This window comes from Pistacia vera, unplaced genomic scaffold, assembly GCF_008641045.1.
Source record: "Pistacia vera cultivar Batoury unplaced genomic scaffold, PisVer_v2 Contig94, whole genome shotgun sequence".
Classification (NCBI taxonomy): Eukaryota; Viridiplantae; Streptophyta; class Magnoliopsida; order Sapindales; family Anacardiaceae; genus Pistacia; species Pistacia vera.
In genome coordinates this window covers 1665621-1679589 of record NW_022196823.1, presented here as the reverse complement: position 1 = coordinate 1679589, position 13969 = coordinate 1665621, and the positions used below count along the sequence as shown (strand labels likewise).

Below are 13969 nucleotides of genomic sequence, written 5' to 3'. Positions count from 1 at the left end.
TGTTAGTCAGCATCATCATCTTCTCACAATAGTATCCCTGGTACTGAGTTGGAGGTGGTTCTACCTAATATATATACTGTAGCACAGAACACTCATCTCATGCTAACCCGATCCAAAACTGGACATTCTAAACCAAATCTTGAGTACATTGCCTATCAAGCTGTTGTTACTAGTCCTACTATACTTTCAAAACCCAAGACTATCACAAAGGCTTTACTAAGTCCTGAATGGAAGCATGCTATGGACATTGGATATCAAGCTTTGTTAAGGAACAATACTTGGGATTTTGTTCCCTATGAAGAAGGCATAAATGTGGTAAGATGCAAATAGGTTTTCAAAACCAAACTACATTCAGATAGAACTTTGCAAAAGTACAAAGCAAGGCTGATTGCTAAGGGCTTCCAACAGACCCCAGGAGTGGATTATTTTGACACATTTTCACCAATGGTAAAGGTAGCCACAATCACGGTTATGTTATCATTGGCAGTGCATCATAATTGGCCCATTCAATAGTTGGATGTCAACAATGATTTTCTTAATGGAGACCTGACAGAGAAGGTATTCATGCTACCTCCTGAAGGCTACTCTAGTGGTGCAAGGAATAAACACAATCCACGGCAGGTTTGTAGGCTAAATAAAGCCTTGTATGGACTTAAACAAGCTCCTAGAGCTTGGTTTGATAAATTAAAATCTGCATTGGTTGATTGAGGTTTTGAAAATTCAGTTTCAGATGTTAGTTTATTCTTCTATAAGAAGGATTCTATTCTCATGTATCTACTAGTATATGTAGATGATATTCTTATGACAGGAAACGATGCTCAGTTTATCTCAACTCTAGTTGCTGACTTAGATAAAAAATTTGCTCTAAAGGCTCTCGGGGCAGTGCAATATTTTCTGGGATTTGAAGTTAAAAGGAATGTAGATGGTTTGCTCATAACTCAGACCAAATATGCACAAGACCTTCTCACAAAAGCTGGAATGGCAAAATCCAAACCCTACTCTACACCTATGGCTACTAGTCTTAGACTTGGAAAAAAAGATAGTAACTTGTTTGATCAACCTACCCTATATAGGAGCATCATTGGTGGCCTGCAGTACTTAACCCTATCCAGACTAGATTTAGCTTTTGCTGTAAGCAAGCTTAGCCAATTCCTATAGCAGCCTACTGAAGTTCATTGGACAACTTGCAAAAGGACCCTAAGATATGTTAAAGGCACTCTACACCATCGCATTCTTTTTACTAAAACACAGCCATTCAAACTAGAAGCATTTGTTGATGTCAATTGGGCTGGGGATGAAACTAACATGAGATCAACCAGTGGCTACAATGTTTTCCTAGGTGGTAATCTGGTTTAGTGGTCCTCTCGAAAACAAAAAGTAGTTGCATTGTCATCTATAGAGGCTGAGTATAGGTCACTTAGTCAGGCTGCTATGGAGTTGGTCTGGATTCAAAACTTATTCTCACAGTTGGGCATATTAGTCACACTCCAATCATTTGGTGTGACAACATGAGTGTTGGAGCACTCTCTTCCAATCCTGTTTTTCACACCCGCACAAAGCACATAGAAATAGATGTGCATTTTATTAGAGATTTGGTGACTAGAAAGCTGTTAAATGTTCAGTACATTGCCTCTGAATATCATATTGCAGATCTGTTAACAAAAGCTCTCCCCAACTCTAGATTTATCATGTTGCAGGACAAGCTTACTATTACATCTGAACTCCCTACTGATGAAATTGTTAAGTGTGCTAGTGATGATCAACATGAGTAACGGATAATGTATTGAGTTAATGTTCTGGTTTTGATTGCTAGCCATTTCCTTTGTTGAAATGTTGGTTACGGATAATGTGTTGAGTTGATGTTCTGGTTCTGATTGCTGGCCATTTCCTGTGTTGAAATGTTGGTTACGGATAATGTGTTGAGTTGGTGTTCTGGTTCTGATTGTTGGCCATTTCCCGTGTTTAAATGTTGGTTTGATTATGGCTACTGGGATTTTTTTTTTTTTTTTTTTTTTTTTTTTTTGGGTTCAAGATTCAAGTTAGATGTGTTGCAGAATTTTTTTTTTATATATACAGATTTTCCTTTTTGATGAAAGTGTGCAAGCACAGTTGCTCATAAGTAGTGATAAATGTGTTGAGTTGTTGGTCTGACTTTGATTGCTGGAAAATGTGTTGAGTTGTTGGACTGACTCTAGTTGCTGAAATTGGTGCAAAAATGCAGAATATAAGTAATTGACTGTTGCAGGCTTGTCCTGACTCTGATTACTGAGAATTTACCGGTTAAATGCTCAAATTGGTCCAAAAATGCAGAATAAGAGTAATTTACTGTTGCAGGCTGAAATGTGTTGAGTTGTTGGTCTGACTCTAGTTGCTAAAATTGGTGCAAAAATGCAGAATAGAAGTAATTGACTGTTGCCGGCTGCTACAAAGTTGTCCTGACTCTGATTGCTGAGAATTTAGTGGTTAAATGCTCAAATTGGTGCAAAAATGCAGAATAAGAGTAATTGACTATTTCAGGCTGCTACAGAGTTGTTCTGACTCTGATTTCTGGGAATTTACTGGTTAAATGTTCTAGATTGGTGCAAAATGCAGAATAAGAATAGTTGACTATTGAAGGCTGCTAATAGTTGACTATTAAAGGCTGCTACAAAGTAAGGCCAAACTTGGAAGTAGAATAAGGCTAAAGAGTGTCTAGCTTATGGGGGAATGTTGGTATAAGAAAGTATTTCCAAGTACTGTATCAATATCAAGTACTTTGGTTTAAGGGAGGATATTGTGTATGAAAGTGAGTGAGAAGGGTGTTTATGTAAAAGACCAAAGCTTGGGGTCTGTTTTGTAAAAGATCAGAACTTGATTGTCATACGGTGACGTTTTGTTCATCTTGTAGCTGCTATATAAGTTCAGCGTTGTTCTGTTTATGTGAGTTAGTCAATTAATAAAAGTTTTATGTTCTTCGACTCTTTAGCTCAGTTTACTTCTCTCTCGAATGTTTTTCTGTTTTTCATTTTTCTTTCAAGTCCGCTCTAGAATCTTCAATGTCAAATAAATTAAAATATTAATTAACCTATTAAATTTATCCATTTTTAATTTCGTAATTATAATTGTCATTTAAATATAGCACGGGATTGCTTAGTACATACGTGGGCGTATTTAGAAGGACCCTAGAAAAAGCCAGGCCCAGGTTCGGAATCCGATTGATGATTTTGGCGGGTTCTTGTACAAATCCGAACGTCCCAGCCGATGAGACTCGTGATCCAATTGGTCAGTGGACTACACGAACTCGGACTTGGACGGGGCGATACAGTCTATGAACCGAACGTTACAAATTTGAAACCCAGCCCACCGTTTCATTTTCATTTTTTCAAACAGCGAGGGAAACAAGCTGCGTGGTTTAACTGAGCTTCCTCCAAAACATTGCCAAGTGCCGCTAAACATTTATCACTTGGGCATACTAACAATGGCCGTTTCTGTCTTCCTTTTGGCTTCATTTCACCTTTTCGATTCCTGCTTATCTTCGGTTCTATCACTTCTATTTGGCTATATATACCACACATTTTCTCCTCTTGATTTCTCCATCTGTTTTTCCTTTATTTTCATTTTCTCTCCGATTTTAGGTTTGATTTTGGTTGATTTATTTGTTTTTGAGGAATTACGCCTCATACTAGGTTGGAACATTTGGGGAACATGAGAGATCGAGTTCAAGACACGCTTTCTGCTCACAGAAACGAACTTGTTTCTTTACTTTCCACGTTAGTTCCAGATTGAACTGTATTCTTATGAAATTTTCAGTTGCATGTTTGGATCTCACAAATATAAACGCTTATTCTAGAGATTTTATTTTATTTTTGTTTAGGTATGTGGCTAAGGGAAAGGGGATCCTGCAACGTCATCAACTGACGGATGAACTGGCCAAAATTGCTAAAGAAGACGAAGGAATGGAGAAGCTGAGCGATGGCTCTTTCATGAATGTCCTGCAATCTGCACAGGTCAAACCAAACTCAGCGCGAATCTGGTTTCTAGTTTACATCATGCTCAAGCATTAACTCTTTATTTATTTATATTTTTTTTTTACTAGTTCCGAAGTACTCAGAAAATACATTATGAAACTTAAAATAGCAAGTTGATAATCAATACCTTCCATTTACGAATCAATTTAGGTTCAGAAATTACATTTAGTTAGTGCTAACTTATCATTTTAAGTTTTTTAACAAGTGTAATTACATAACCGTTTTGATTATTTGATATGTATTTATTGTGGCTTTTCCTTTAGCTGTTTGATTTTTTTTTCTTCTCTTCTAAGGTTATTCTTAATTCATGTTCACAGGAAGCCATAGTTCTTCCTCCATTCGTGGCTCTAGCAATTCGTCCTAGACCTGGTGTTTGGGAATATGTTCGTGTTAATGTATATGAACTCAGTGTGGATCACTTGAGTGTCGCAGAATATCTTAAATTCAAAGAAGAACTCGTGGATGGACAGTAAGGAATCGATCTGTTTTATAAATGATAAATCTTGACTACTGTTTTGAATCTCAGAATTTGGTTTTTGAGAATGCCTTGTTTTTTCAAATCATGTTTGATGGTGATTTGAGCTGCATTTTCAAAAGGAATGACAATTTCAGTTTTGAGATATGAGGACTCTTTTCTTTAATAAACAGCTTCTGAAAAGGGTTCAATGTTTGTGCCGCTTCATGTCTCATTTCACTTTTCTTTTTATTTCATCAGCAATATTAGAATTTGGACGTTTCTTTGTGCCAGGTCCAATGAAAACTATGTGCTTGAACTTGATTTTGAGCCATTTAATGCAACATTTCCTCGACCAACAAGGTCATCATCCATTGGCAATGGGGTTCAATTCCTCAACCGTCATCTATCATCAATTATGTTCCGCAACAAAGAAAGCTTGGATCCTTTGCTTAATTTTCTTCGTGCACACAAGCATGATGGGCATGTAAGTTTACTTGAGCTTTTGGCTTTTACTGAATGTAGAGACTATATCTCTTGTTATTTTATGTATATTCAACCTGAAGCCTATGCCTTTTTTAGAATGTATTGTTAAATAATCTATTGCACAGTGCTATATTGATATTCTTCCAAAAAAATATTTGTTTTACATCTGGCTTCTTACCAATTTCAAATATAGATGACAATGAAAGAAGAGTTAATTGTTAATTTCAAAGGCAGACAATGAAATCAATATTTTGAAATTTTCCATTATATTGTCTAGGCGATGATGCTGAATGATCGGATACAGAGCATGTCCAAACTACAGTCTGCTTTGGTGAGGGCTGAGGAATACCTTTCTAAGCTACATCCTGACACACCTTTTTCTGATTTCGAATTTGAGTAAGTACTTTTATTTATTTTCATTTGCTCAAGTAATTTATTCTTATAAAGATTTTCTGGAAATTCTTTTATTTGTGTGCTCAAATAACCTATTATTTAGATTTTAATTTCTTTAATACTCTGAGTGTAGTTTACAAGGAATGGGTTTTGAGAGAGGTTGGGGCGACACAGCACAACGGGTATCAGAGATGGTGCACCTTCTCTTGGATATTCTTCAGGCTCCTGATCCTGCTACCCTGGAGACATTTCTTGGGAGGGTTCCAATGGTGTTCGATGTCGTTATTGTGTCTCCGCATGGTTACTTCGGTCAAGCAAATGTCTTGGGTCTGCCTGACACTGGAGGGCAGGTATTCTTATAAATTCTACTTATTGTTTATGCATTCAGTTAAAATTGGGGACATTGATACATGCATCAAGTGTTGTTTTTTTGTCTATATGTCTTCAAGACTTTGTACTTCCAGCTATCTATAATTTTGAAAATAACAAATTGTACTGTTACTTATGATACACAGATCGTTTATATACTTGATCAAGTGCGTGCTTTGGAGAATGAGATGCTTCTTAGAATACAAAAGCAAGGACTGGATGTCATCCCAAAAATTCTCATAGTAGGTTTTCTAAAATTTCCATCTACTTAAAAGTTCAGCCAACCTATGTATTCACTCTCTTTTGCATTCACTGAGTTTTACATAAATGGCTGTATTAATTTATGAACAAATGGTGGTTTAAGGTTACCCGACTCATTCCGGATGCCAAAGGGACGACATGCAACCAAAAAATAGAAAGAATAAGTGGAACAGAGCACACAAACATACTGCGAGTGCCTTTTAGAAATGAGAATGGTATTCTTCGTAAATGGATTTCAAGGTTTGATGTGTGGCCATATTTGGAGACTTTTGCTGAGGTAGGTACTAAACAGTGTTATATTTGTTTCTCTTTTCCTTCCAATTGGTGTTAACAAATCAGAGCTTGGATTACATACCCTTGATGCTGTAGGATTCTTGGTTATGAATTCTATTACGTAGGTGAAGTGCTAATGCGATTGAACTACTGGATTTATAAAAAGTTTTTAAGTTTTGGGCATGTAAATGTTAATTCTTAGTAACACAAGATTGAAAGGTTAGTACATCATGTGCAATTTTTTTTAATAAGAACTTATCATAAAATCAATATATGTTAGATTGAAAGAGAGAATAAGTGGAAACAGATATCTGGAATGCATTTTTATAGAAGCTATTATAAGCGGGCTAGCTTATATCTTTCAAGTTTGACATTTAAAAAGCTGTAGGAGTGCAGAATTCTGAACTTACAGCATGGTAATCATTTCCTAATTTATTAAAGAAGAAAAACAGGAGTGGACTGTGTAATAGCAGACGAGTGTTCCATATTTTGTATGCTTTCTCTCATAACATGAAAAGGTTATATTTCACTCTCTTTTTTTGGCTGTTGCTAGGATGCATCAAATGAAATTGCTGCTGAGTTACAGGGTGTTCCAGATCTGATCATTGGCAACTATAGTGATGGAAATCTTGTTGCATCCCTTTTATCATTTAAGCTAGGAATCACACAGGTTTGCTGTGATTTTTCCTAATTTATTTTCAGATGATAAAAGAATTGGTATCTGCAAGAGGCCATTTCTTCTAGTTTTAATTTTATTTTTCCTGCTCTATTAATGTAGTGCAACATTGCACATGCCTTGGAGAAAACAAAGTATCCTGATTCTGACATATATTGGCGGAAATATGAGGACAAGTACCACTTTTTAAGTCAATTTACTGCTGACCTTGTTGCAATGAACAATGCAGACTTTATTATCACCAGTACATATCAAGAGATTGCAGGGAGGTAAGTTCTGTGTTTATTAATTTGCAATGGAATTGAAATTCAAATAACCAATTGTCCTTTGGCTTGAATCTCAGTTTGCTACCCTACTATATTTGTTTCTGCTATTGCCTTTCGAATGTGCTTCTACTGAAGTCAAATAAACTATATTTTTAGTTTGAAATTCTGTTCTATATAATTAAGTTCATTATGATTTAGTGGAGTAACCAACTATTGAAGTCCTTATAACCCTTTGCCCCTTTGTTCTTCAGAGATCCTACTTCCTTCACTTCCCACTTTATTAGCTCTGTTGCTTATCAAGTTGCTTACAGTCTCTGTTTTGTACCTCAGCAAGAATAATGTTGGACAGTATGAGAGCCACACAGCTTTCACGCTTCCTGGGCTGTATCGAGTTGTTCATGGCATTGATGTTTTTGATCCCAAGTTCAATATCGTGTCCCCAGGGGCGGACATGTGCATATATTTTCCTTACTCTGACAAGGAAAGAAGGCTTACTGCTCTACACGGTCCAATTGAAGAACTTTTGTATGATCCTGAGCAGAATGATGAGCATGTGTAAGATCTTACTATCTGAAGTTCCATTTCGTGTGATTTTGCGGCCTGTTATCTGTCATTTCATTTATGATTCTTGATGTTCAAGGCGTAGTTTAAATTGCTTCAATTATCACAAGAGCCCAGAGGCATCACTTAGAGTATCTTTGGCTACCTTGTACCAATCTGGATATTTAACCATCTCAGCAAATTATATAGGAAAGAATATAGTGACTTAATCAACCACAACATACTCTTGAACAAGATACTACGCATGTACATTTTTGTTTGTGTCTTTTTAAACGCGTAGTTACTTATCTATCCCCGTGCAGTGGTATGTTGCATGATCGATCAAAACCCATCATCTTTTCCATGGCAAGACTTGATCGGGTGAAAAACTTGACGGGGCTTGTTGAGTGCTACAGTAAGAGCAGCAAGCTAAGGGAAATTGTAAATCTTGTTGTGGTTGGTGGTTACATCGATGCCAAGAATTCCAGGGATAGAGAAGAAATGGCTGAGATTGAAAAGATGCACAGTCTCATTAAACAATACAATTTGCATGGCCAGTTTCGATGGATAGCAGCTCAAATGAACCGTGCACGTAATGGTGAGCTATATCGCTATATTGCGGATACAAAAGGTGTTTTTGTGCAGGTATGTGACTCATAGATGTGCAAATCCAGTGAAACCACTTGTTTTCAACCATCTTAAGTGTTTGATGTCTAAAAATTCTTTTTCTTTTTTCTAATTTCTTGCAGCCCGCTTTCTATGAAGCTTTTGGCCTCACAGTTGTGGAAGCCATGACTTGTGGGCTTCCTACATTTGCCACTTGTCATGGAGGCCCTGCTGAGATCATTGAGCATGGTATTTCAGGGTTCCATATTGATCCCTATCACCCTGATCAGATGGCTGCTAATCTTATTGAATTTTTTGAAAAGTGCTCAAAGGATCCTAGTTACTGGAACACGATCTCCGATGGAGGGCTTAAACGAATTTACGAAAGGTCCATTTTTTCTTGATAGTCCTGCATAAAAAAAAAAAAAATTAATAAAAATAACCTTTTAGCATACTTGATTGTTATTGATTCAAAATCAATTATGCAGGTATACATGGAAGATATATTCTGAGAGGTTACTGACATTAGCCGGGGTTTATGGCTTCTGGAAGTATGTGTCCAAGCTTGAGAGGAGAGAGACACGCCGGTATCTGGAGATGCTTTACATCCTCAAGTTTCGGGATCTGGTTAGTAATCTTATTTTCTCCCGCCAATTTCTTACCATCAAATTTCTTCACAATGAACTTCACCTGTAATTGTAGTGGATAGTAAGTGTGTTGAATTATTAACCTTTTCGATACTTTGAGATTGAAATCTTATCATTGCTTGTATTTTAAATTTGATTCAGGCGAAGTCCATTCCGCTAGCTGTGGACGAGCAGCATTGAACTTCATCTGAAGAGGAAGCTGTTAGCTGTGTGTGTGCTTCTGCAGCTGGTTTCTCCATAAGTTATGTGTCGAGTTGTTGATTCTGTTGTGAATTTGTCTTTCATTTAGTAGAATAGTGTGGTGACTCCTCTTTGATGTACACTGGAGTTACTATTCTGTTATGCGTCAGGTTCAGTGTGAGTTTTTACTTGTATGCCTAATAAAATGTCTTCAAAGTGCCTGTCTGTGCTCAGTAATTATCTCAATAGCTTAGGGCAGTCCTGGATAATTAGATAACTTTTTTAGCTTGCAATCGTAATCAAAGTTAGAATATGGCACTTTCAGCCATTAAATCAATGCTGACTTTAGACGTAACTATAATTTATATTGTTAATAAACAATGAAAAATGTAAAGATGATTTCCTATATATAAGGTTTCTGTTAAATTTGAGGATGGATTAGTTGGCCTGTTGGGTAGAATATTTGAAAAATGTTATTATAAAAAAATGTTTTTAGAATTGGATTAAATCGAATATGATCACATTCTGAAAATGTGTTTAGTAAAATATCTGAAAACTATATCAGCGTTGGATAAAATGTTGGAATAGTTGTTTGATATATTTTTTTTAAAACGATTTTTAAAACAGAACAGTTGTTTGATATATTTTCTGAAAATATTTATTATTTTTTTTTAACCTTTATATTTGTTAATTTAACTAAACACTTTTACAATAAAAGTTTAAAAATTAATTAAAACACGTCAGTCATTTAAAAGAACATCGGCCACCATCGTCGAACACTAGTTGTTGATTGGTTATATCTGGCCAGTCATGCATCAATATGGTTGTCTGTAGTTAGAGATCTAGTTGTTGACTTGGCCAAAATCTGGCTGTTCTCGACTAGATCGATGCATGATTGGTTATGCGATATTGGTAGTGGTTGTTGGTAGGCGATGGTGGTCTTGGGTAAATTAATTTTTCATATTGGAAGAAGAGAAAAATAATGAGAGAAAGAAAAAAAAATGTTTTGAGTTAAATAGAGTTAGGATAACAATTCCCTCCTTTTCATTTTTAGAAAAAAAATGTTAATTTGATTTAGATTAATTTTAGAATAAGAATAATAATCCCAGTAAATCGAATACATAATCTATTTTTTAATACAAATAGGAAAACATGGTATCCCCATCAGCCAGGGGCTTGGATATTTTAAAGAATATAAAAATCTTCATCTTTATCTTCGATGTGTATTGCTTGAGAAAATTACATACCGCACCGCATCACAGTTATGAGAATAGTCAATTCAGCTTTCAAACTTCCCAATTCTCAATTCGTTGCCAACAGCCAAGCATGCAATCCTTCCGATTAATTAATTTTATCATTATATAAATAAATATAAAAATAAAAACAATCTCGTAAAATTGAAAAGAAATCTTCAACAAGCGACCGTTCTCGATGTCTCGGGCTTCTTTCTTAGCACTACCCGCCACCGATTAGCCTCCATTTCTCGCTCTATCAGCTCGGTCTTTTCTAAGAATTTTGTTAAAAGAACAAGACAAAGAAGGAAGATATTCGAAGATTCTTTTGATTTTGATTTATTTTATTTATTTCAACGACTGCTTGTTTGGTTGGATTTAGTTGATTGTAGTAATCTGATCAAGAAATTACCATGGCGAGCCGTACAGGGGATCTGGTGAGCCAAGTCCATCCAGCTCACCAGCTTGACCTCGACGTTTTGCTGCGTTACGCCTCTGCTAATGTCTCTGGCTTCCCTTCATCTCCTTCTCATTTCAAAGTCTCTCAGGTTATTTATCTCTCTCTCTCTTTTAATTTTGTTTGATTTCTTAATTTGTTTCTGTATTTACTTGTGTTTTGGTTTAGTTTGGGCATGGACAATCGAATCCGACGTTTCTGTTGGAAGCAGGTTCGGGAGCCACAGTGAAAAGGTACGTTTTGAGGAAGAAGCCTCCCGGCAAATTGCTCCCGTCTGCTCACGCTGTTGACCGGGAGTTTCAGGTGACATTGATTATTTTTCATATTCCTTTTTGTATTTTTATATCGACTTCATTTGGTACTGATCTACTGTTTAACTACTAGTGTGTTTGGAAGTATTCATGGGAGAGTGAGAAGGTAGATATATATGCATTTTTAAAGCGTTTCTATAAAAGAAGAGTTTTTAACGGAAAGCATCTTCCACAAAAAGTACTACCAACAGTACTTTCAGCATTTTCTGTCTACTGAAATATATGTTGAATTTGACATTTATCAGATTTTTATAATTATTACATCTCGAAACACTTCTTCAATAATAAGATTGTAATTTGAGTGTGCACTACTTTTTTTTTTTTTTTTTGTGAAGAAGAAGAAGAAGAAACTATGACAATATCATTGACCGGAAAAATTCTTACTATAGAGTATGAGCTATTTTAATAACACTAGTTATGAAGTCTGACAGGTCTAAAAATCACATGGCCACTTTTTAAAAACCTTTCTCAGTTTTTTCGTGTAATCAATTAGCTGAGGAATTTTGAAATTCTTGATGTGACAGGTACTCCGTGCATTAGGTGATCATACTGCAGTTCCAGTTCCGAAAGTGTTCTGTTTGTGTACTGATCCAAATGTTATTGGAACTGCATTTTACATCATGGAATTTTTGGAAGGGCGTATTTTTATAGACGCTAAGTTACCGGTAATGCATTTGGTCTTTATCTTTGATCGTCAAACTGAACTTGTAATACAAAGACTTGATTCTGATTACTGAAGAATTTGGTCTGGGCTTCAAAGCTTGAAATTACTGTTCTGTTTGATTAGGGTGTGGCACCGGAAAGGAGGAGAGCGATATATCGTGCAACTGCAAAAGCATTAGCTTCTGTACATTCAGCTAACGTAGATGCCATTGGTCTTGGAAGATATGGACGGCGAGACAACTATTGTAAGCGGCAGGTGATTGTGCTCTTTGAAAGTTTTGGCTGTTATAATGCATCATTATTATTTTAATTTTACACAATAGTTTCATGAATTGAGTTAAGGTTGTGTTCTTAATAGAATTGGATTACAGTGCAATAAATGAGAATACTATATTGTTTCTTAAATCTAAGTAGCACTTTTGAATTTTGTGCTTATTTTAGATAGAGAGGTGGGCTAAGCAATACATTGCTTCAACTGCTGAAGGGAAACCTGCTAGCAATCCAAAAATGTTTCAGTTGATTGATTGGTTACGTCAAAATGTTCCACCAGAAGATTTAACAGGAACAACAGCAGGCCTAGTTCATGGGGACTTCCGTGTTGATAATCTTGTATTTCATCCCATTGAGGTCTAGTACTCCTAAAGTCTTAATTAATTCAAATTGTAATTTTTTTTTTTTTTTTTTTTATATATAACTTGGTGTTATATGTATTTCATTTATCCAATATATGATGATTAGCTCTAATTTGCCAGTCTGACATTTAATTATCAGAGAAAATTGGCATGGGATATATTGCTCTTTATACTTCAACTGTTTCTTGATTTTGTCAAAGCTCAAAATATGTGAAATTTCTCAGAAGAACTTACATAATCTGAGTTGCAGATCTGATGATTTATTTATAATGGTTCAGGATCGAGTGATTGGTATTCTCGACTGGGAATTGTCTACTCTTGGAAACCAGATGTCTGATGTTGCATACAGTTGTCTGGTACTAAGCCAATTTTTAAACATCAGTTTTGTCATGGAACGTGCTAGACTCTATTATCTTTTCTTGTTTCTGTATTTCACATGCCTTTCTGTTCTGTTGAAGCTTTCTTTTTGCTAATTGACATATATATCTTTGTCATGTTATAAGTTTTTGTTGTTGACCCTTTTTAACTGATTACTAGTTCCCTTTCTTGGCAGCCTTATCTTGTGGATTATGGGAACGGAGGAGTGGATCAAGGTTTTGAACTTACTGGAATTCCAGAAGGGATTCCCTCACAGGCAGAGTTTTTGGAAGACTACTGTTCCGCAGCTGTAAGACCCATTAAGCAGCTTTGATTAAAATGCCATCTTTGTGCTCTACCTTTTTTTTTTTTTTTTTTTTCTCTTTTAAATTTTTATCATAGAATATTGTTGCCTAAGAGGTATTTAAGGACTCATTTGGAAGATTCTTTAAGTGGTTCTCTTTTTACCACAAAAAGGGTCTACTAGATGTGAGGAGACAGTAAGCATACATCATGTCGGTGCAGCTAAGTGGTACTGATCTTTAAGTGATTAGGTTTTGTAGAGTGAAGTACTCCAAATGTTTTCTAATGGAAAATGATGTCTGTTTGATGTATTGCACTTTAATTACATGTGAACCAGGGATTTACTTGCTGAAAATAATGAATAATTCTATTTAAATAATGGTCTTGATTATTTGACAGGCATTACTCCTTATGAAGAACTTACTTATAACACTTATGTTGCAGGGAAAACCATGGCCTGCTGTAGCATGGAAGTTCTATATTGCGCTTGCCCTGTTCCGTGGGGCATCAATTTTCACAGGCATATATAATAGATGGCTTATGGTATTCTTTGAAGAAAAAGAGTTCGTACTTGAATGTTAAATTTGATTAGGCTTTTGTTATGGAGGATCAATCCATACATATCTTATATTATTTACTGTGATATGCAGGGTAATGCTTCAGGAGGTGAACGTGCTCAGAATTCAGGAGTTCGAGCTAACTGTCTTATAGATTTTGCACTTTCTTTTATTGCGAGGAAATCTGTGCTTCCTGAGTTCCCTCCATCTGGTAACTAAACCATTGCTCAGTGTCATTGGTCTCAGGATTTATTTTTTGAGCATATCATCATGCTTATTTTTCNGGCAAGATCCAACCG

At 35.8% G+C, this 13969-nt stretch overlaps 2 protein-coding genes across 2 annotated transcripts; both read left to right on the top strand.

Moving 5' to 3' along the window:
- The first annotated feature begins 3513 nt into the window (after positions 1-3513).
- Positions 3514-9547, top strand: LOC116120517 (sucrose synthase 2-like). Its single transcript, XM_031406465.1, has 15 exons — positions 3514-3749; positions 3854-3986; positions 4325-4476; positions 4756-4948; positions 5225-5343; positions 5474-5690; positions 5856-5951; positions 6074-6247; positions 6797-6913; positions 7022-7188; positions 7516-7740; positions 8049-8370; positions 8475-8719; positions 8820-8958; positions 9120-9547. Exons 1-15 carry the CDS (start codon positions 3685-3687, stop codon positions 9156-9158), a joined length of 2403 nt encoding a protein of 800 aa, XP_031262325.1. The 5' UTR covers positions 3514-3684; the 3' UTR covers positions 9159-9547.
- An 835-nt stretch (positions 9548-10382) lies between these two features.
- On the top strand, positions 10383-13889 carry LOC116120571 (probable acyl-CoA dehydrogenase IBR3). The gene is made up of 9 exons (XM_031406517.1): positions 10383-10938; positions 11016-11150; positions 11683-11823; positions 11946-12077; positions 12263-12448; positions 12732-12809; positions 13007-13120; positions 13558-13656; positions 13764-13889. The coding sequence occupies exons 1-9, from the start codon at positions 10804-10806 to the stop codon at positions 13887-13889; spliced, it is 1146 nt and encodes a 381-aa protein (XP_031262377.1). The 5' UTR covers positions 10383-10803.
- The last annotated feature ends 80 nt before the right edge of the window (positions 13890-13969 follow it).

Coding starts and splice junctions, on each gene's coding strand:
- LOC116120571 (XM_031406517.1), top strand. CDS start 10,804: ATGGCGAGCCGTACAGGGGATCTGGTGAGCCAAGTCCATCCAGCTCAC. Junction 12,078..12,262: donor ACAACTATTGTAAGCGGCAG/GTGATTGTGCTC, acceptor TGCTTATTTTAG/ATAGAGAGGTGGGCTAAGCA. Junction 13,657..13,763: donor TATATAATAGATGGCTTATG/GTATTCTTTGAA, acceptor TGTGATATGCAG/GGTAATGCTTCAGGAGGTGA.
- LOC116120517 (XM_031406465.1), top strand. CDS start 3,685: ATGAGAGATCGAGTTCAAGACACGCTTTCTGCTCACAGAAACGAACTT. Junction 5,691..5,855: donor TGCCTGACACTGGAGGGCAG/GTATTCTTATAA, acceptor TATGATACACAG/ATCGTTTATATACTTGATCA. Junction 8,371..8,474: donor CAAAAGGTGTTTTTGTGCAG/GTATGTGACTCA, acceptor AATTTCTTGCAG/CCCGCTTTCTATGAAGCTTT.